Genomic DNA, 19799 nt, shown 5'->3' with positions numbered 1-19799 from the left:
CTTTGATGAAAAGGTGATTCGTTTTTATCTATTGACATCAGTCAGGATATTCAAATATATGGTCCTTTTACAAGAAAGTGATCCGTTCTTATTAACTGAAACAGCTTGTGTTAGTATCAACCTCTTGTTATCAACAAAAAAAAAAAGGGTTAATTACATTTACCTCTCGTGAGGTTTGATCATATTACCAATCAATCCCTGTAATTTATCTAAATAACGGCCTCACCCTTTAAATGATCAAACATTTAACAAAAATCCCCTTAATGCCGAAAATGCCCTTATTGAGGCCATGTTGCATTAAAAAAAGAATATATTTTTATTTTATTAACCCTGAAGCAATCCAAAAAAATAGAAAAAGTTTTTGCTTATTATTTTATAAAAACCATATCTTTACTTCCATAAATAGTTTTGAATCAATAATTATTTTAAATCTTAAAAATGAATATTAAAAATTAGATAAATTGAAAGAAAAATAAAAAAGAAACAATTATTTTAAATCCTCAAGTATGGTTCGAATTTGTGGTTCAAGACATATTGCGGAGAGCACAAGACATGTTTTCCTCAATTTGAACCATACTCCAGGAATTAAAAACATTTGCTCTTTGAATTCATCAAGGTAGTCGAACTTATTGTTGTCCTAGCGATCATTATTTGACAAATAATATATATTCTAGCAATTGGAGGATCAGTTCAGCAGCAGCATCATTAATTTCAACTATCGAATTCAATTTCCAACAACACTCATATACTCCCTCCGTCCCACTTTGATAGTCCTGTTTTCCTTTTTTGTCTGTCCCAAATTGCAGTCCACTTTCCAATTGAAGAATGTAGTTGTATTTTCATTTTCCTAAAATACCCTTATTCAATACAAGTTGTTGTTGCTATAAACCTATCCCATTTAATGAGAGTTGATTCTTTTTTTACCATCAATTCAAGTTCCCATAAAGTTATACTCTATTTAATGTGAGGGTATTTTAGGAAAATAGCAATCTAAATTTATTTTTCCAACAAAGTTAACTACTTTTTCTTAAACTGTGTGAAAAAAGAAACAGGACTATCAAAGTGGGACGGAGGGAGTATTTTTTTTCCCTCTGTATGCAATTTCCAACAACTCCTTTGAAACTACTAAAATCTCTACAACTGTTGTCTGGCGACTACATGCGACTTTTAGATGCAAGACTTTTTCACAGAAATCTCAATCGTCAACCGCCAGTATTAATTGGAAATGGCGCTCACTCCTATCGGACCAAATATTTGCCCCCCCCCCCCCCCCTTTTTTTCTTCTCTAGAAAGAGACTCTAAATTTTATAAGAGAAAAAATATTAAAGGGAACATATCTACCAATTCAACTTCTTACAATAGTTACGTAAATTAGTTTAATATTAAAGTCGCATTTCTTATTTTTCTTGGGACCTATTTGGCCCGTGACATATTCAAGAGAGTTAAATTGCCAACTTTACAGGGCTTAGTCTGGTAGTATCGACTATCGAGGAAAGTTTAGTTCAGAAAAGGACAGGCAATTTTTCTTTTTTTGGGGGCTGCTTCCAGAATACCGTGTTTAAAGAATATCATCATTTATTGGTTTTGAGCTTTTCAACCATTATTTTTCTTAGTCCGTGATACTACAAATACAGGAAAAATTGCTTCCCATTTTGGGTCCTAACCCTTGTTTTTGAGTTGTTGAATTTTAATCATGTGTCAAAACGCATGTTAAAATTTCTATCCTCTCTGTTGAAATTGTTAGGATAAACAATTGACATTAACAACTTTTGCTGATATATATGTTGATTAGCTAGTGTATTAGTTGTTGATATCCTGTTAATTTAAAGTCGTTTTTTTGTTTAGACAGGTCAATCAAATTAGAAGGCCTGGAATTTTCATACCGGAAATAAACTATCCAATGAAGCTATGACACTATTTTACAAGCATATGAGGTCACCTGAGAATGTTTTTTTTTTTTTTTTTTTTAAGGAAATTCATTCTTTTAAGTTTTCCATTCTGTGCCCTCTTGGCCTAACATAATTTGGAGACTTAAGTAGTAGACAATCTAACGGAAAAACTGTGATCCGCTTCTAAGGGCGGGTACTATTGAGAAGAAAAGTATTTTTGGGTGCTAAAAGTAATTTTGAAACGTTTAGTGAACATCATCCCATAAAATTAGGAGCGGAGCTTTTGGTGTTAAAAACACTTTTAGCAAAAATTAAAATTTAGTGCATTTAAAATAGTTATTGTATTTTTAAAAAGGAAAATATTGAATTTAATTATTTTACCCTATATTATGAACTAAATAATGAGATAAATATATTTAAAATTTTTTAAATTATACATTATCCAATACAATAATTTTCAAGTTAGAAACTCTTAGAGTTTTCCCTACTATTTGATTCAGAGTTCAGATCCTAGATCTGGTAATTAGGGTGAAAAGGACAGAAGAAGAAGGGATGCGAAGATAAAAAAGAAAAGAAAAGAAAAATTTTTTAAACCGTAATACATTTATTTTTCTTTTGATGGAGTACACATATCAATGACATGGTATCATTATTCAACAATGCCAGCTCTCTTTTGGCTTATTATAAGCAACGTCAAATGACTTCCACCACCACTTCATGCTCCCCATGCTTGTTTAGCTACATTCAAGTAAGAAGTAAATTACTAACAAATATGAGAATTGTAGAAACATTGAGATATTGTGTATGTATATACAAATTAACAAGTTAAAAAAAATGATAAGTGATATTTGCATTTAAAAAATTGGTTTCTGATGCTCGACTTTAACATTTTATTACATAAAAAGAGGTATACGTACACCATATGTATGGACTCCAAATATCATTTGCTAAAAGGCATAGTTTTAAGCATTGTAAATGACAAATTCCAAAAAAACATACATCCAATTCTAGCCATAGAAAAAAAAAAGAAATTTTATTTGTACTCCTTTTTTTGTTATTTGCACTTCTACTATTTGTTTTATGATATAGTCTAATAAATGAAAACTATATGATTGAAATAACAGTGAAAGTGTGATTAACAAAAATTAGAGTGCAAACAACATTTTCTGAAAAGTATTAGCTGGATGGACAATGTTCCATAGCCAATTATTAGATACAGTTAGAGGCTCCATTTTTGAAGGCGTATGGTGTCATTTTCTCCATAAATGATAAATCTGATCAGACAGGGAATTGCTTATCTTGGAATGACGTCAATAACTGACCTTGTCGTGATAGTGCAAAGTTGTTATCAGCTCCAATATGCCAAGCAAAGTACCCAAGAAGTCCATTTTGTTTAGCATATGAAACCTTGGTGGAAATTGTTTGATTATCATCATAACCGATCCATGTTGTTCCAGCATAGCAGTAATTGCAGACATATGTGGAATTATACACCACAACCGCCCCCGGGGTTTGAGCTACAAAGGTCCTTATATCTTGGTACCGCTTGACTCCATTATCCGGACCAGCAGCTCCATTTGCCGGAGCCAGGATCCCATGATTATTCGCTTTTACCAATCGCCAAGCATATCCGTAAAATGGGATTCCGAGAACCAACTTCTTTGCCCCGACTCCAGCATTTTCCCAATCTGCAATGCCAGAACTTCCACTAGCTTGGCCAGAAGGGTCCTTTAATGCAGCGTGACACCTGGTAGAAGTACTTGGACGATCTGGAGCGTAAAAATCATAAGCCATAAGATTTATCCAATCCAGGCTTCTGGATACTGATGGAATAGGATACTGATACAATCCATCCACCTTTGATGCAAACGAAACTGCAGCTGTCAAAATCAGCTGTGGCTTGCCTGAGTTCTTGGCCTCAGTTGCCACCGCGGCTCGCCATTCATCCAGGAGTGAGCCCAAGTTTTTCATCTCAGAAGCGGATTGTGGGTATTCCCAGTCCAGGTCTAGACCGTGGAAACTGTTGGCTCGGGCCAATTTTATTGAGGAATTAATGAATGATTTGCGAGAAGTTGGTTGACTAGCCATTGAAGCAAAAGCAGTCCTATTAGAACTTCCACCACCAATAGATAGAAGGGTTTTAACTGAAGGGTTTTTGAGTTGAACTGTTTTGGTGAATTGTGAAAAGGGGCCAGCGTTTGAGGAGGATATGGTGACTTTATTGGATTGGGAATCAAGATCAGCAAATGCGCAAAATAGATGAGTGAAAAGAGTGGAATCAATGTCTGAGATTTCAATTCCACTATCTGGAAACCAGTAGCCTGCTTTGACAGCATTCTGTCCATGACAGAAGTTAAGATGGAGAACACAGAGAGTTAAAGATAGTAAGATGAATTTGATTGTCGAAGCCATGGAAATTTTGAAGGAACGGACACCTTGTTTGGTATTTATTCAATTCAGAATGCAAATAGAGTAGGGATCAAACTAAGACGTGGTTTGATTTAATTTGTTTAGATCAATCAATTAAATGAAAAGTCCTGGAATTTTTCATACTGGAAATTAACTATTCAGTGAAGCTATGACACTGGAATTTTCATACTGGAAATTAACTATTCGGTGAAGCTTTGGCACTATTTTTACAAGCATAAACGGTCAACTGAAAATGATTTTGACAAGGAAATTCAATTTTTTTTTTTTTAAAGTTTTCCATTGGTCTGTGCTCTCTTGGCCTTGCCTAATTTAGAGGCATAATTAGTGGACAATCTAAGAGAAAAATGTGATCCGCTTCTAAGTGAGATAGCCTTAGGGCCTAATCCTGGAGTTAGGCTTGAGTACTTAGTAACCTGTCAGTTAGCAATTTGTCTTCAAAACCAACTTTCAAGCTGTCGCTTTCGTGGAACTTGCGTACTAAGAAATTTATTTGTCTTTTGATTGTGATGGGCACCAGAAAACTTGCTAATATATCTATTGTGGAATAAACAAATCATCACTCAAAATTGTCAGCTCTCATATGAGCAGTGGAGACAAAAATTTGTCACAATATGTGACGGTATTCAGTAGCCATCTTCAATGGAGTTTCTACTCACATCGAGTCCCTTCTCCTTCCCTCTCCCCCTCCCCCTCCCCCTCCTCCTAGATTAGGTTATAGGAATCCTATCGTTGTGACAAAAATATATATATATTTATGAGTAGTGGAGAACCTTCAACCAGCATTAGGTTTAGTCTTATTAACCACTGTGAATCAGAAAGATATGAGAAACTAAGAGATACCGTGGATGTCTATACAAACGAAGAAGTCAAGAAAAAGGTTCTCTATTTTACGAGCTAAAGACATGAAAAAAAAATTGACAGAGTGCACGAATTTCTCAACAAGTATAGTACAATTAATTCTACCAAAGGAAAAATTTGATCCAAGGGACAACATTTCATAGACAATTGTCAGATAGGATTTGAGGATCAAGTCTTGAGGGCATCTGTGATTATATAATGCCAAAATTTAATTTTAAAGGAAATTGAAAATCGTGTCACACTACAAACTAATTTTGTTGGTAAAGTTCCCAATTTGTAAAGTCCATTTTGGTTAGCATTTGAAACTTTCATCAACACTCCATGTTATTCCAGTATAGCGGTATTTGCAAAAAATTGTGAAACTATACATTTCCTTCAAACTATTAAATCTCTACAGCTGCCAACAACATGCTACTACATGTCTCAATGTTCAAGGGTATCAGATATTTGCCTATTAAACTAGTGACAACTTTCAGTACTCAGTAGCTACACACTGAAATTTGTTTAGTAATATTGCAGCCACTTTCGATTAAATGACAGATGTTATTTTCAATCTTGGGACCTGCCAGTTTGGTCCACAAAATATTAAAGACAGTTAAGTTGCCCGACCAATTACGGAGTCGAATGAATCTTGGCAGCGAGGGAAGTTTACCTCCAGCACATTTATCATTTATGGAGAGCAATTTTTCTCATGTTTATGCTGTTCCCACAATACCATGTTTAGGAGAGTATCATACATATATTGGTCGGGCTATATATATATATTTTTCCAAATCAACGCACCTTCTCTTATTATGTAAGTTTAAGTTCTTGAAACTATTTAGTTTCTACTAGATGTCATTATCAATACACTATACTCTATGATAGATAAATTGGGTAAAAATTAGAAGATCGACAACCTTACTTTAAACGGCATATATGACTTATACGAAAGATACAAACTCAATGATAATTCATCTCCTCGATCTTAGAAATTCACATATTTGTGTCTATCGTTTGAATATGTCTCAATTTTCACTCTCTTTTTGCAGGTGAATTCAAATTAAAATGTTGGAAATTTTTGAAAAAGATTAATGACACTTTACCCTTTGAACTAGGGAGTAATTGCACTTTGGCCGCCTGAACTAAAAAGGAATATACACTCTGCCTATCCGTACGTTATAGAACCAGTCAAATATTAGCTTTACCGACACCAACAATGAAACTAAAAAACAAAAAAAAAAAAGTAATGCAACGATATAACAGCCCTATTGTGGTGATGCATGACATAAATATCCTACAGGAAATACAAGGAACAAACAAATAAAACAAAATGTAAACAGATCAATGTGGCCAGAAAATCGTGCAAGCAATTTTAGAGGCAATATAGTTATTGAAGCCAAAATAATATCAGCCATCCCTCATGGATGCCCTTGGCCATTCAAGAATAGAAGTGCCAATGGTAGATGATCAACAAAATTCCTTTTACTGCTTTGGCTAACTTTCTTTTCCTTCAAAAATAGAAAATGCTAAATTAAGAATTAATGCAAGAGTTTTGATTAGAGCTGGCGAAAAAGTCCAAAACCCAACAACCCGCCCAATGCGCCCACTAATTTTAAAGGATGGATTGGGTTAGTTGGATTATGAGTTTTGTTGGGTTAAAAAAGAACGAACCAACTTATTTATTGGGGGGTTGGATTTTTTATTTGAACACCCAATACCCAACTTGTTAAAAAATAATTCAAAATAATAAATACAAGATTCAATACACATATGCCCAACCACTTGCATTTGGATATGTGTTAACAATTCATTGACCAATTTGTATTCAAAATTTTCATATGTATGTTTTCAATCAATTTTTTTAATATTTATTTAAAAGAAACTTGAAATAAAAACTCATGCTTATTTTACTTTTACAACATTAATTAAACTTGTTCAACATCTATAATAATTTATTATGCCTTTTAAGAGTACATTGTTTTTCTCCCAGTTTTTTTTTTTTGTTCTCCGATTGTTACTTGCTTCTGTTTATTCACAATCAACAACTGTCCCTTACCTTTACCAAATTTGGCAAATATCTACCATTTCGTGTTGAAATTTTATTGAATTGCTCAACATCCTAATTGGTATTCGTGTACATAGAATATTACAACTTACAATAAAGTAGATATGAATAATAAAAGTGCTAAATAAATTGTGACAAAAATAAGTTTCAATCAATTAGTAGTATTAAAAAGTATAAAGTAAATAATTTTTTTTACTAATATATTTAAATGTACAATTTATTATCTAAAATTCGCAACACAAGCAATATAAAAATATTATTCTATTTATGATGTGTTTCCAAGAAAATTAAGAAGTGAGTGTGTGTGAAAATATATTTATTTATTTATGTGAAAATGTGTTTATATATGTGAAAAAAAATCTTTTTGTGTATGTAAATGTATAAGAGAGAGTTTATGTATCACAATGTATTAATTAATATGTTGGGTCATATTTAGGTTATGGGTTTAAGATGATCCAACTCAAAATCAACCCAATCTAAAGTTGGACAAGTTAGGATTAACCCATTTAAGTGAAAATCCAATATCAACTCGTCCAATTGTGTATAGTTTTGATAAATTTTGAGACTTTTTGCTGCTTTGACCATCTTCCAAATGTTAGGCCTAACGGCTGCTGAAGCAGCCTTTGTTATTACCAAAAAAAAGAAGTAGCCTTTGTTTAGGAATCATTCTGAGGCAAACCTGGAAGAAAAAAAAACAAAAATTCACATGCTTTTAGGATGTTGAAAAGTATAATGTCCGTTGATATCTATTGTTTTTTATCTTTTATGGGCAAATTGTGATGAACCCCTTACTTCAGTCGGGCAAAGTTTGGTTAACAACTAACAATTTTTGACAATCTATATCCCATTAATCAGTGTCTCGATTGTCAATTCCCTCTAAAGACCAATCAATTAATTGAAAAGCCTGGAATTTTTCATACTGGCAATCAATTATCCTATGACCGTCAATGTAAGAGATGATCTTGACACGGGAACGCATTCTTTTCATTGTTTCAATTTCTTTATGCTCTCTTCGCCTTTACCTAAGTCAAAAAGGCTTAGGCCTAATCCTTGATTTAGCCACCTGTCAGTTTGCAATTAGTCTTCACATGATGAACATCAATTTTCAAACTGTAAGACATTTATTCATCTTTTGATAGAGTGCACATAGCAATGATATCATTATTCAACAATGCCAGCTCTCTTTTGGCTTGCTAGGAGCAACGTCAAATGGCTTCCAGCACCACTTCCATCTGCCCATGCTTGGCTAGCTACATTCAAGTAAAAAGTAGGCGTTAGTTACAACTTGCAAAGATGAGAATTGTAGAATTTTTTAGATATTGTGGATGTATGTACAAGTGAACAAGTTAGAAAAAAAGGTAATTCTGCTCTAAAAATAGTTTTTGACACTCCAATTTAACATTTTATTACATGAAAATAAGTATAATACCGGAGAATTATTATGTATGGACTGCAAATATCATTTGCTAAAAAGGGTAGTTCTTAAATGTTGTAAATGAAAAAATTTCAAAAAACATACATTCAATTCTAGGCACAGTAAAATATTAGCTCGACGGACAATGTTCCATAGCCAATTATTAGGTGCAGTTAGAGACTCAATTTTTCAGGGCGTATGAGGTCATTTTCTCCATAAATGATAAATCTAATCAGACAGGGAATTGCTTATCTTGGAATCACGTCAATAACTGACCTTGTCGTGATAGTGCAAAGTTGTCATCAGCTCCAATATGCCAAGCAAAGTACCCAAGAAGTCCATTTTGTTTAGCATATGAAACCTTGGTGGAAACTGTTTGAGTATCATCATAACCGATCCATGTTGTTCCAGCATAGCAGTAATTGCAGACATATGTGGAATTATACACCACAACTGCCCCCGGGGTTTGAGCTACAAAGGTCCTTATAGCTCGGTACTGCTCGGCTCCATTATCCGGACCAGCAGCTCCGTTTGCCGGAGCCAGGATCCCATGGTTATTTGCGTTTGCCAATCGCCAAGCATATCCGTAAAATGGGATGCCCAGAACCAACTTCTTTGCCCCGACTCCAGCATTTTCCCAGTCTGCAATGCCAGAACTTCCACTAGCTTGACCTGTAGGGTCCTTTAATGCAGCATGACACCTGGTAGATGTACTTGGACGATCTGGAGCGTAAAAATCATAAGCCATAAGATTTATCCAATCCAGGCTTCTGGATACTGATGTAATAGGATATTGATATAACCCATCCACCTTTGATGCATATGAAACTGCAGCTGTTAAAATCAGCTGTGGCTTGCCTGAGTTCTGGGCCTCAGTTGCCACTGCGGCTCGCCATTCATCCAGGAGTGACCCTAAGTTCGTCATCTCAAGATCGGATTGTGGGGATTCCCAGTCCAAGTCTAGACCGTGGAAACTGTTGGCTCTGGCCAAGTTTATTGAAGAATCAATGAATGATTTGCGAGAAGTTGGCTGACTAGCCATTGAAGCAAAATCATCTCTATTAGAATTTCCACCACCAATGGATAGAAGGGTTTTAACTGAAGGGTTTTTGAGTTGAACTGTTTCGGTGAATTGTGAAAAGGGGCCAGCATTTGAGGCGGATATGGTGACTTCATTGGATTCGGGATCAAGATCAGCAAATGCACAAAACAGATGAGTGAAAAGAGTGGAATCAATGTCTGAGATTTCAATTCCACTATCTGGAAACCAGTAGCCTGCGTTGACAGCATTTTGTCCATGACAGAAGTTAAGATGGAGAACACAGAGGGTTAAAGATAGTAAGATGAATTTAGTTGTGGAAGCCATTGAAATTTTGAAGGAAAGGACACCTTGTTTGGTATGCATTCAATTCAGATTGCAAATAGAGTAGGGATCAAACTAAGATGAGGTGTTATTTAATCTGTTTAGATCAATCAATTAAATGAAAAGTCCTGGACTTTTCATCCTGGAAATTAACTATTCGGTGAAGCTATGACACTGTTTTACAAGCATACAAGGACAACCGAAAATGACCTTGACAAGGAAATTCATTTTTTTAAACTTGGCCTTATCTAATTTGGAGGCATTAGTGGAGAATCCAAGAGAAAATTGTGATCCTCTTCTAAAGTGAGATAGCTTTAGGGCCTAATCCTCGAGTTAGGCTTGGGTACTTAGTCACCTGTCAGCTTGCAATTTGTCTTCAGATTGAAAAAATCAACTTTCAAACTGTACCTTTGTGGAACTTGCGTGCTAAGGAATTTATTTGTCTTTTGATTGTGATGGCACCGGAAAACTTGCATATGCGTATCAATTGTGGAATACACAAATCATCACTCAAACAGTGTCACCTCTCACATGAGTAGTGGAGAAACTTCTACCAACATTAGGTTTGGTCTTATTAACCATTACGAATGAGACGAAATATATGAGAAAGTAAGAGATGCCGTGGACGTCTATACAAATGAACAAGTCAAGAAGAAAAAAAGGTACTATATTTTACAAGTTAAAGATATGAAAAAAAATTGACAGAGTGCACGAATATCTCAATAGGTATACCACAATTAATTCTACCAAAGGAAAAGTTTGATCCAAGGGACAACATTTCATGGACAATTGTCAGATAGGATTTGAGGATCAAGTCTTGAGGGAGGGCATCTGTGATTATATAATGCCAAAATTTAATTTTAAAGGAAATTGAAAATCGTGTCGCACTACAAACTAATTTTGTTGGCAAAGTGCCCAATTTGTAAAGTCCATTTTGTTGTCCCACTATAGCGGTAAATGCAAAAAATTTGTGGAACTTTACATTTCCTTGAAACTATTAAATCTTTACGACTGTCAACAACATGCTACCACGTAAGTCTCAATCTTCAAGAGCATCAGATATTTGCCTATTCAACTAATGACAACTTTTGGATAATTTAAAAAAAAAAGAAAAAGAAATACTGATAAGTTTTAGTCCTTCATAGCTACTCGCCGAAATTTGTTTAATATTGCAGCCGCTTTCGATTAGATCACAGATTTTATTTTCAATCTTGGGACCGCCCAATTTGGACCATAAAATATTAAAGAGAGGTAAGTTGCCCGAACAACTACGGAGTTGAATGAATCTTGGCAGCGGGGCAAGTTTAGCTCCAGCATATTTATCATTCATGGAAGGTAAATTTCTTATGTTTTTGCTGTTTCCACAATACTATGTTTAGGAGAGTATCATACATACATTGGTCCGGCTATTTTTTTTGGGCAAAATATTTGAATGGCACTCGAATTATATAGTTGATTGACTTTTAACCCTCCAATTATTAGGTATATACTTTTGCCTCTTGGACTCGTATAAGTGTATGCCTTTAACCCTTTTGGTTAGCGATATATAATTCAGAAACCTCTCCTGAAACCTATGGTAATATCATTTGACACCTTTGAAGTTTCAAAAATATCACTCAAGTCCTGCACTAGTCATGAGATGGGACCATTAATAACTATTGTGTACTATATGAATTGACAAAATTATCTTCGCTACTTTAGCAATTTTTATGCAAAACACTATGAAAAATAAAATTTTTAGGCAAAATATGTAAACCTTGTATATTATAATCAAATTGATAGAAAATTCAATATAAAACAGCAAAAAAGGGTAGAATTGGTAGAAAGATATTCTCATTAAATGATTATTGTAAGAGTATTTTAATAATACAAGGGTGAGATTGTTACAAAATGGATGGTTATAGGGGAGGCTAGGGATTTTTAAAAATTTTAGAGGTGCCAAGTGATATTAATATAAATCTTGGGTAGGTTTCTAAAAGTACCTCTTGTCAAAAGGATGAAAAATATACCCTTTTACAAGTAAGCACTGGAAACTATTTAGTTTCTACTAGATGCCAATATCAATAGAGTCTACCGTACGATAAATGGGCTACACTTTGCCCTCTTGAACTAGGGACTAATTGCACCTAGGCGACCTGAATAAAAGGAATATACACTTTGCCTCTCCTTTAAAACCAGTCAATTACTAGCTTTTCCAACACCAACAACGAAATAAAAAACATGTAATCCAATAAAAAAAATGCAATGTAATTAAAAAAATTTGTAATGCAAGAATTTAACTACCCCTGTTGTGGTGATACATGGACATAAATATCCTACAGGACACTACAAGAAAAATAGCTTGTTGCGACGCCCAGAATGTGCCACAAAAAGCCCAAAAAGCGCCGCAAAAAAGTATTTGCGGCGCTTTTGCGGCACAAGTCCTTTGTGCCTCAAAAGTAGCCGTTACAAAAGAAAACGACACTTCGTTTAAATGTGTCGCAAGCATTTGCGGCTCAATTAGTGACACATATTAGTGCCACAAAATATGCTTTGTGCCGCAAATAATCATGCAGCACAAAAATTGCGTCACAAATATTAAATAGTCTCCTTCAATAAACAGATGCACTGCAGTGATTTACACTTTTTGCATATTTTATGAATTATTTTTCATGCTTGTAGTACATTTCCCTTTCAAGTAAGTAATTCAATTCACTATCTAAATGGAAACAATCACTGCAAATTTCCAAATTCATCATCATAACCTAATTCTAAAAGGCACAAGTAGTTCCTAATTTCAAATAATTTTGCAAAAGTCATCACGTTTCAATATGGTTAGGCCACATTGAAACATTTTTTGTAATAATTGCAACTTCCTTCCAGAAATGGCATGGCAAACGTAAATAATCCACTGAATTCGGCTCCTGCAACTTCCTCTACTAGTGCCATATATAACTGGGCTGCGTCATCAAAACTCAATGAACTCGAGATAGCAAAAACCCGAAGAGTAGCGCAAATGGTCCTTACGGAGGAAATGGTGTTCAGATGCCATCTCCTAGTGTTCCTTGAGTACCTTACTACAACCGCAACTCAATCCTTCTCCTTTCCAGTCTCCAACGGCATCATCATCTAACGATCCTCCACAGACTTCACTTGGTGGCTTACCGACCGGAATGCACACGAATTCTGCTAGTTCACCGAACATTGCAATGCAGCAGCCAGCACTTTCTAGTGACACAGATGCAAATGATTCCCAGAGTTCTGTTCAAAAAATCATACATGAAACGATGATGTCAAATCAGCTTGGTGGTGGTATCATGGGCATCAATAATGGCGAATGACATGAAATTAATATCAACAAGCAATAATATGGGTCTAACTAGTAATAACTGCATCGTTGGAGATGGGGTAACCAACACACATTGGCATTAGGGGTTCAGGATATGGGAGCATGACCAATGGACTAACGGAATTTGAGCTGCTTTGGGAAGTAACTCTGTGACCATGAATGGCAGAGTAGGCATGACAATGGGTCTATGACAATGAATGGCAGAGTAGCCATTATTTAAATCAAAAAAATCTTTTTTTCTGAAAAATTTCATTCAAAATAAAGTATAAATAGCAAAAAAATGAAGCCAAAATCCATGCGATAATAAATGCATCGTCAAAAGCTAATGATATGAAGTACACTATTGCTGGGAATTAGAAAATTAGCCGAAATCAGAAACTTTGGAATTAAAGTTGAATGCTATTCAAAATTTGATGCTAGATCCCCATTATTTCACCTTAATCACTTTAAATTCCAAAACAACAGAAGGCAAAAACACCATAAAATTCCACATTTAGAACCTATCAACTGCCAACATTGAACAACTTTTAATCATTCTCCATAAATATGATAAAAGGTGCATATAAATAAAAATGAATTGCAGATCATATAAGCTTAATTACCTTGCATCTGGACAACCCAAGCTTATTGAGCACAACCTTCCTACCATTAGTAGTGGTACCCTTATAGGTATATTGAGCGCATGAATTGATATAGATCACAAGGTTAAAGGGACATAATTGAAGGAGAAGTTTAGCACTTGTCTTCTACTAAATAGATCCCCAAACTTTCTCGTAAGAAAACAGACCATTTTGCATAAAAACTTCAAAAATTTTGAGTTTATAAGCTTATTTGGGAAGTAGCATGCAAATGAAGACATAAGACAGTGAATTTCCTGTTATAAAACTTCAAAAATTTTGTCAACCCATCTATGAAAAAATAAGCAATAATTTACCAGCCAGTCCAGTCTTCAGTCTGCATCCTGGGTTTATAAGCTTATTTGGGATATAGCCAACTAGAAGCCATTGCATGTATTAATCTGGGCAGAATAACACACACACATATAAGAAACTGGAACTCGTAAAAGAATTAACCAAAGTTGCTACAAGTAGTAACACCAAGTTAATAATGAGAGAAGGTGGGCCTAATATTATACCCGTAGAGGCAATCATGCTTAACAATTTTGTGTTACAATATTATCATACCATATCATAGTGTGACGCAAAAATTCTTGCTACCATAAGCAAGTGCATTTTTAAGTAGTTTGTATGCCTTGTAACCATTTTTAAGGATTAAATCAGGAATTACTTGGTCTAAAACAGCAATACTTGATTGTCATTTTCCACTTTCTTGAAATGATTATGCTCCAAAGTTGGGATTTCTCCTAAACTATTTGTGTGTCCCCAGTCTCCAAGAACAGGGAGAGTTGTTTACAGGCATTTATGACAGAATTACAAATAACACCTAATATCAGTAGCATGATAATCGGACAAATATATAAACTAGAGGATGGAGTGCACTAAAGCTTCAAATGTACCTTCTGCCAACGGCTGCTATCTCGTTGTTTCAAGACAACGACTGTATTGAGTTTCTCAGGCGATTCCATTGTCCATCTGCAATATGGGCTGGACTCTTTAAAACGAGAGTAAACTCCTATTATCTCCCCTTAGGTCGCATTAAAAATATTTTAAAGAATTACAAAAAATACATAAAAATAACCACAAAAGTCTATAAACTCCTGAGCACTAAGGGCATGTAATAAATTCTCTTGATTATACCATAAAATAAATGAATAAAGTGAAAAAAATCGCAAAGGAATTGAGCTTAATTACCTTGCTTTTGAACCAGAATAGCTAGCAAAATTGTTGGGTAAGTTCTCTCAAAGCTAAAATTAGTTAACCGATGATAAAAATTACATGGAGAAGCAAATCCAGCCAGTGAAAACCAATTTATTCACTTTTGGCAAAGTGACCTGAAACTGTTTAATTTCTCAAAATCATGCCAGAAGTCATTAAACCTAAGAACAAACACAAAATTGAGATAAAACTATCGTTAGCTATAAATCTCACCATATTCCTTTGAGAATGTGATCGAGTCTTTAGAATTGGAAAGAGACAAAGAAGAAGAGCAACAAAGAGAGATACAACAACAAGGAAGAAACGCTGCAATTGGGAATCGACTTCAACTGCTGAGAATAAAAATGGAGGAGGTCCATCTTCCTCGCGTTAAAACCCTAGCTTCAGGCGTCAAAACCAATTAGCAATCAATCTGTCTACTCTTCCAGATTTCCTCTGTATCTCAAAGATGAAGGTGGTTGCCGCATATTCGTTGGCTGTATTGGGTGGAAAATGGAGGAGGTGGAATTAGATTTGACCATTTGAGAGAGAGAGACAGAAAGCGAGACAAGGTCATTGGGAATTTGGAATCAGAATTTAGAGTTTAGAAGAAAGAAGTGGGGGGTTTTGAAATTAGCGGAGAATGAAGGAGACATTGGAAGTGAAAGGCGTTTTCCCTTTTCTTTACTCTGGATTTATTAAAACTACGTCGTTTTGCCACAAAAATTATGCCCCTTTATCAACCTTGCCACACAATTTGAAATGTGCTCTTTATTTGCTGCATTTTCTTCTTGTGCCGCAGCGAAAACGTCACAAAAAGCCTATTTTCCTGTAGTGGAACTACAAGGCACAAACAAAAGAAAACGAAAATTTAAACAGATTGATGCGGCTAGAAGATCCATGCAAGTAATTTTAGAGGTGCTATAGCTATTGAAGTCAAAATAATATCTGGCTTCCCTCACAGATGCTCTTGGCCTTTCAAGAATAGAAGTGCCAATGCTAGATGACCAGCAAAATTCCTTCTTTTACTGCTTTGGCTCAGTATCTTTTCCTTCAAAAAATAGAAAATGCAAAAGTAAGACTGCGATTGTTTTGCTAAATTTTGAGAATTTTTGCCGCTTTGACCATCTTCTGCAAGTGTTAGGGAACGGCTACTGAAGTAGCCTAGCCTTTGGTTAGGAATCATTTTGACGCAAAACTGGAAGAAAAAAAAAACAAAAAATTCACATGCTTTTAGGATGTTAAAAAGTTAATGTCCGTTGCTACATATTCAATTTGTTCTTTATGGGCAAAGTGTGATGAACCCCTTACTTCAGTCGGGCAAAGTATGGTTAACAACTAACAACTTTTGTCAATCTATATCCATTAGCGAATGTCTTAATTCTCAATTTACTCTAATGACCAGTCAATTAATTGAAAAGCCTGGACTTCTTCATACTGGATATCAATTCTCCTATGACGGTGTCATATATTTTGACAAGCATATCAAGTCAATATAAGATGATCTTGACACGGCAACACATTCTTTTAATTGTTTCGATTTCTATTTGCTTTCTTCGCCTTACTTAGTCAGAAAGGCTTAAGGCCTAATCCTTGATTTAGCCAGATGCCAGTTTGCAATTTGTCTCCACAGGACGAAAATCATTTTTCAAACTCTAAGGCATTTATTTATACTTTGATGGAGTACACATATCAATGATATTATTATTCAACAATGCCAGTTCTCTTTTGGCTTATTATAAGGAACGTCAAATGACTTCCACCACCACTTCATGCTCCCCATGCTTGGCTAGCTACATTCAAGTAAAAAATAAGTGTTAGTAACAAATATGAGAATTGTAGAAACTTTGAGATATTGTTGATGTATATACAAATGAACAAGTTAAAAAAAAAAGGTAAGAGATATTTGCACTTCAAAAATAGTTTTTTAGACTCCACTTTTAGCATTTTGTTACAAGAAAAAAGGTATAATACCAGAGAAATATTATGTAAGGACTGCAAATACCATTTGCTAAAAAGGGTACTTCTTAAATGTTGTAAATGAAAAAATTCCAAAAAACATACATTCAATTCTAGGCACAGGAAAATATTAGCTCGATGGACAATGTTCCATAGCCAGTTATTAGGTACACTTAGAGTCTGTTTGGTTGGAAGTAAAATGTTTTCCTTGGGAAAATATTTTCCGTGGAAGTAATTTTCCATGAAAATCATTTCCCTTTCATCATTTTCAGGTGTTTGGTTAACTTATTGAAAATATTTTCTTACTTCATTTTTCTGGTGTTTGTTTAACTTTTGAAATATTTTCACTTTTATATCTATCTTTACTTTCTACACATTATAACTACATACTTCTTCCCATGCAAAATAAGAAAATTTATTTCATTGTTTAATTTTGAAAAAATCTTGGAGAAATGTATACATGAATAAAAAAATATCTCCTTAAGTAATAAACAAATTGCTGGTCATTTAGTATCAAATATCAATCACATGCAATGCTTATTGTGACATATATCTTGCACTCTCACTACTGAAAGTTTCTCTAGAAAAGAATGTCTCTATTATACATAATTAATTACTAGCATAGGATGAGCAGGATGAGATTTTTTTTTTTTTTTTTTGAATATACTAGGAGGAGGGTTGGGTTGGGTGATACGGGGGAGGGAATGTAAGGAAGAGATCTTGGGTTCGAATCCTCCTGTTTACACTAACAAAAAAAAAAGAACATACTACAAGATGTTTTCAGTAAGTTTGGAATATATTACAGGCGGGATGCATGCATTTCGGAAAATAACTTCAGTAAGTTTGGAAGGGAAGTTGTTTTCCATAAGATGAGTGAAAATATTTTACAGAGGAAAATGTTTTCAATAACTTTTGTGCAACCAAACACGGGAAATTAGGAAAATATTTTCCTGGAAAACATTTTCACCTGAAACAAACGGACCCTTAGAGACTCAATTTTTCAGGGCGTATGAGGTCATTTTCTCCATAAATGATAAATGTAATCAGACAGGGAATTGCTTATCTTGGAATCACTCCATTAACTAACCTTGTCGTGATAGTGCCAAGTTGTCATCAGCTCCAATATGCCAAGCAAAGTACCCAAGAAGTCCATTTTGTTTAGCATATGAAACCTTGGTGGAAACTGTTTGATTATCATCATAACCGATCCATGTTGTTCCAGCATAGCAGTAATTGCAGACATATGTGGAATTATACACCACAACCGCCCCCGGGGTTTGAGCTACAAAGGTCCTTATATCTTGGTACCGCTCGACTCCATTATCCGGACCGGCAGCTCCATTTGCCGGAGCCAGGATCCCATGATTATTCGCGTTTACCAATCGCCAAGCATATCCGTAAAATGGGATTCCAAGAACCAACTTCTTTGCCCCGACTCCAGCTTTTTCCCAATCTGCAATGCCAGAACTTCCACTAGCTTGGCCAGAAGGGTCCTTTAATGCAGCGTGACACCTGGTAGAAGTACTTGGACGATCTGGAGCGTAAAAATCATAAGCCATAAGATTTATCCAATCCAGGCTTCTAGATACTGATGGAATAGGATACTGATATAATCCATCCACCTTTGATGCAAACGAAACTGCAGCTGTCAAAATCAGCTGTGGCTTGCCTGAGTTCTTGGCCTCAGTTGCCACCGCGGCTCGCCATTCATCCAGGAGTGAGCCCAAGTTTTTCATCTCAGAAGCGGATTGTGGGTATTCCCAGTCCAAGTCTAGACCGTGGAAATTGTTGGCTCGAGCCAAGTTTATTGAAGAATCAATGAATGACTTGCGGGAAGATGATTGACTGGCCATTGAAGCAAAATCAGCTCTATTAGAATTTCCACCACCAATGGATAGAAGGGTTTTAACTGAAGGGTTTTTGAGTTGAACTGTTTTGGTGAATTGTGAAAAGGGGCCAGCGTTTGAGGAGGATATGGTGACTTTATTGGATTGGGGATCAAGATCAGCAAATGCACAAAACAGATGAGTGAAAAGTTTGGAATCAATGTCTGAGAGTGCAATTCCACTATCCGGAAACCAGTAGCCTGCTTTGACAGCATTTTGTCCATGACAGAAGTTAAGATGGAGAACACACAGAGTTAAAGATAGTAAGATGAACTTAGTTATGGAAGCCATTGAAATTTTGAAGGAAAAGGAACCCTAATTTGGTATTTATTCAATTCACAACGCAAATAAAGTAGGGATCAAACTAAGCTGTAGTGTTATAGTATGCGCCCATGCTGGCTAGTTTAATCGTACAAGCATCAAAGTTCTCTTTGACAAAAAAAAAAAAAATTAAATAAATCAAAAAATAAAGGACAACCTTAATGGAAGAAAGTAGTACTTAAAATTTTATAAATTTCATTTAGAGATTGTTTGGGTCAAAAATAGTTGCCAATTTGACTGGTCTTATAGTTAGTGTTGTACAAGTCAACGAACAATTCATTGGCGAAATTTCAAAAGCTGAAATGTTCAATGAATTGTGAGATGATATTCAAAAGCATGGTGTTGTCTTATCATATTCTTTTAAACTTTTTTGATCCGTTGTTAGCAGCATTGTGAAACTTGTAATTAATTTTTTTACACTGTTTCTGCATATCTAAAGGTATTTGAAGTTGAAATTATGACAGTACAAGTACCTTAGATCTTTGGCAGA

The 19799-nt window shown here is 35.1% G+C and overlaps 3 protein-coding genes and 1 long non-coding RNA gene across 7 annotated transcripts; all 4 read right to left on the bottom strand.

The window, feature by feature from the left end:
• Positions 1 to 2560: 2560 nt before the first annotated feature.
• LOC113692472 (class V chitinase-like) lies at positions 2561 to 4538 on the bottom strand. Its single transcript, XM_027210886.2, has 2 exons — positions 3212 to 4538; positions 2561 to 2627 (listed from the first exon to the last, which is right to left on the bottom strand). The coding sequence occupies exons 1-2, from the start codon at positions 4299 to 4301 to the stop codon at positions 2605 to 2607; spliced, it is 1113 nt and encodes a 370-aa protein (XP_027066687.1). The 5' UTR covers positions 4302 to 4538; the 3' UTR covers positions 2561 to 2604.
• A 3788-nt stretch (positions 4539 to 8326) lies between these two features.
• On the bottom strand, positions 8327 to 10163 carry LOC113693790 (class V chitinase-like). The gene is made up of 2 exons (XM_027212480.2): positions 8915 to 10163; positions 8327 to 8474 (listed from the first exon to the last, which is right to left on the bottom strand). Exons 1-2 carry the CDS (start codon positions 10041 to 10043, stop codon positions 8386 to 8388), a joined length of 1218 nt encoding a protein of 405 aa, XP_027068281.1. The 5' UTR covers positions 10044 to 10163; the 3' UTR covers positions 8327 to 8385.
• Positions 10164 to 12576: 2413 nt separating this feature from the next.
• LOC113693791 (uncharacterized) lies at positions 12577 to 15866 on the bottom strand. 4 transcript variants are annotated; one of them, XR_011815887.1, is made up of 3 exons: positions 15141 to 15811; positions 14846 to 14973; positions 12577 to 14347 (listed from the first exon to the last, which is right to left on the bottom strand). It is a non-coding gene; the product is annotated as an uncharacterized lncRNA (long non-coding RNA). The 4 variants fall into 4 exon arrangements; XR_011815884.1 differs by having other exon boundaries at positions 14846 to 15286; positions 15378 to 15811; XR_011815886.1 differs by having other exon boundaries at positions 12577 to 13241; positions 14264 to 14347; positions 14846 to 15810.
• A 933-nt stretch (positions 15867 to 16799) lies between these two features.
• On the bottom strand, positions 16800 to 19286 carry LOC113692998 (class V chitinase-like). The gene is made up of 2 exons (XM_027211590.2): positions 18190 to 19286; positions 16800 to 16936 (listed from the first exon to the last, which is right to left on the bottom strand). Exons 1-2 carry the CDS (start codon positions 19277 to 19279, stop codon positions 16914 to 16916), a joined length of 1113 nt encoding a protein of 370 aa, XP_027067391.1. The 5' UTR covers positions 19280 to 19286; the 3' UTR covers positions 16800 to 16913.
• Positions 19287 to 19799: the final 513 nt, after the last annotated feature.

This window comes from Coffea arabica, chromosome 6c (assembly GCF_036785885.1).
Source record: "Coffea arabica cultivar ET-39 chromosome 6c, Coffea Arabica ET-39 HiFi, whole genome shotgun sequence".
In the NCBI taxonomy this organism is placed as follows: Eukaryota; Viridiplantae; Streptophyta; class Magnoliopsida; order Gentianales; family Rubiaceae; genus Coffea; species Coffea arabica.
Note: the sequence above shows the minus strand (reverse complement) of the source record. Positions and strands in the feature narration are given on the sequence as shown.

Bases quoted from the DNA above. Each gene is read 5' to 3' on its own strand.
- LOC113692998 (XM_027211590.2), bottom strand. From the start codon at position 19,279: ATGGCTTCCATAACTAAGTTCATCTTACTATCTTTAACTCTGTGTGTT. The intron at 16,937-18,189 runs GTTAGTTAATGG...ACTTGAATGTAG, and splicing joins CTTGGCACTATCACGACAAG to CTAGCCAAGCATGGGGAGCA.
- LOC113692472 (XM_027210886.2), bottom strand. From the start codon at position 4,301: ATGGCTTCGACAATCAAATTCATCTTACTATCTTTAACTCTCTGTGTT. The intron at 2,628-3,211 runs GTCAGTTATTGA...ACTTGAATGTAG, and splicing joins CTTTGCACTATCACGACAAG to CTAAACAAGCATGGGGAGCA.
- LOC113693790 (XM_027212480.2), bottom strand. From the start codon at position 10,043: ATGCATACCAAACAAGGTGTCCTTTCCTTCAAAATTTCAATGGCTTCC. The intron at 8,475-8,914 runs GTCAGTTATTGA...ACTTGAATGTAG, and splicing joins CTTTGCACTATCACGACAAG to CTAGCCAAGCATGGGCAGAT.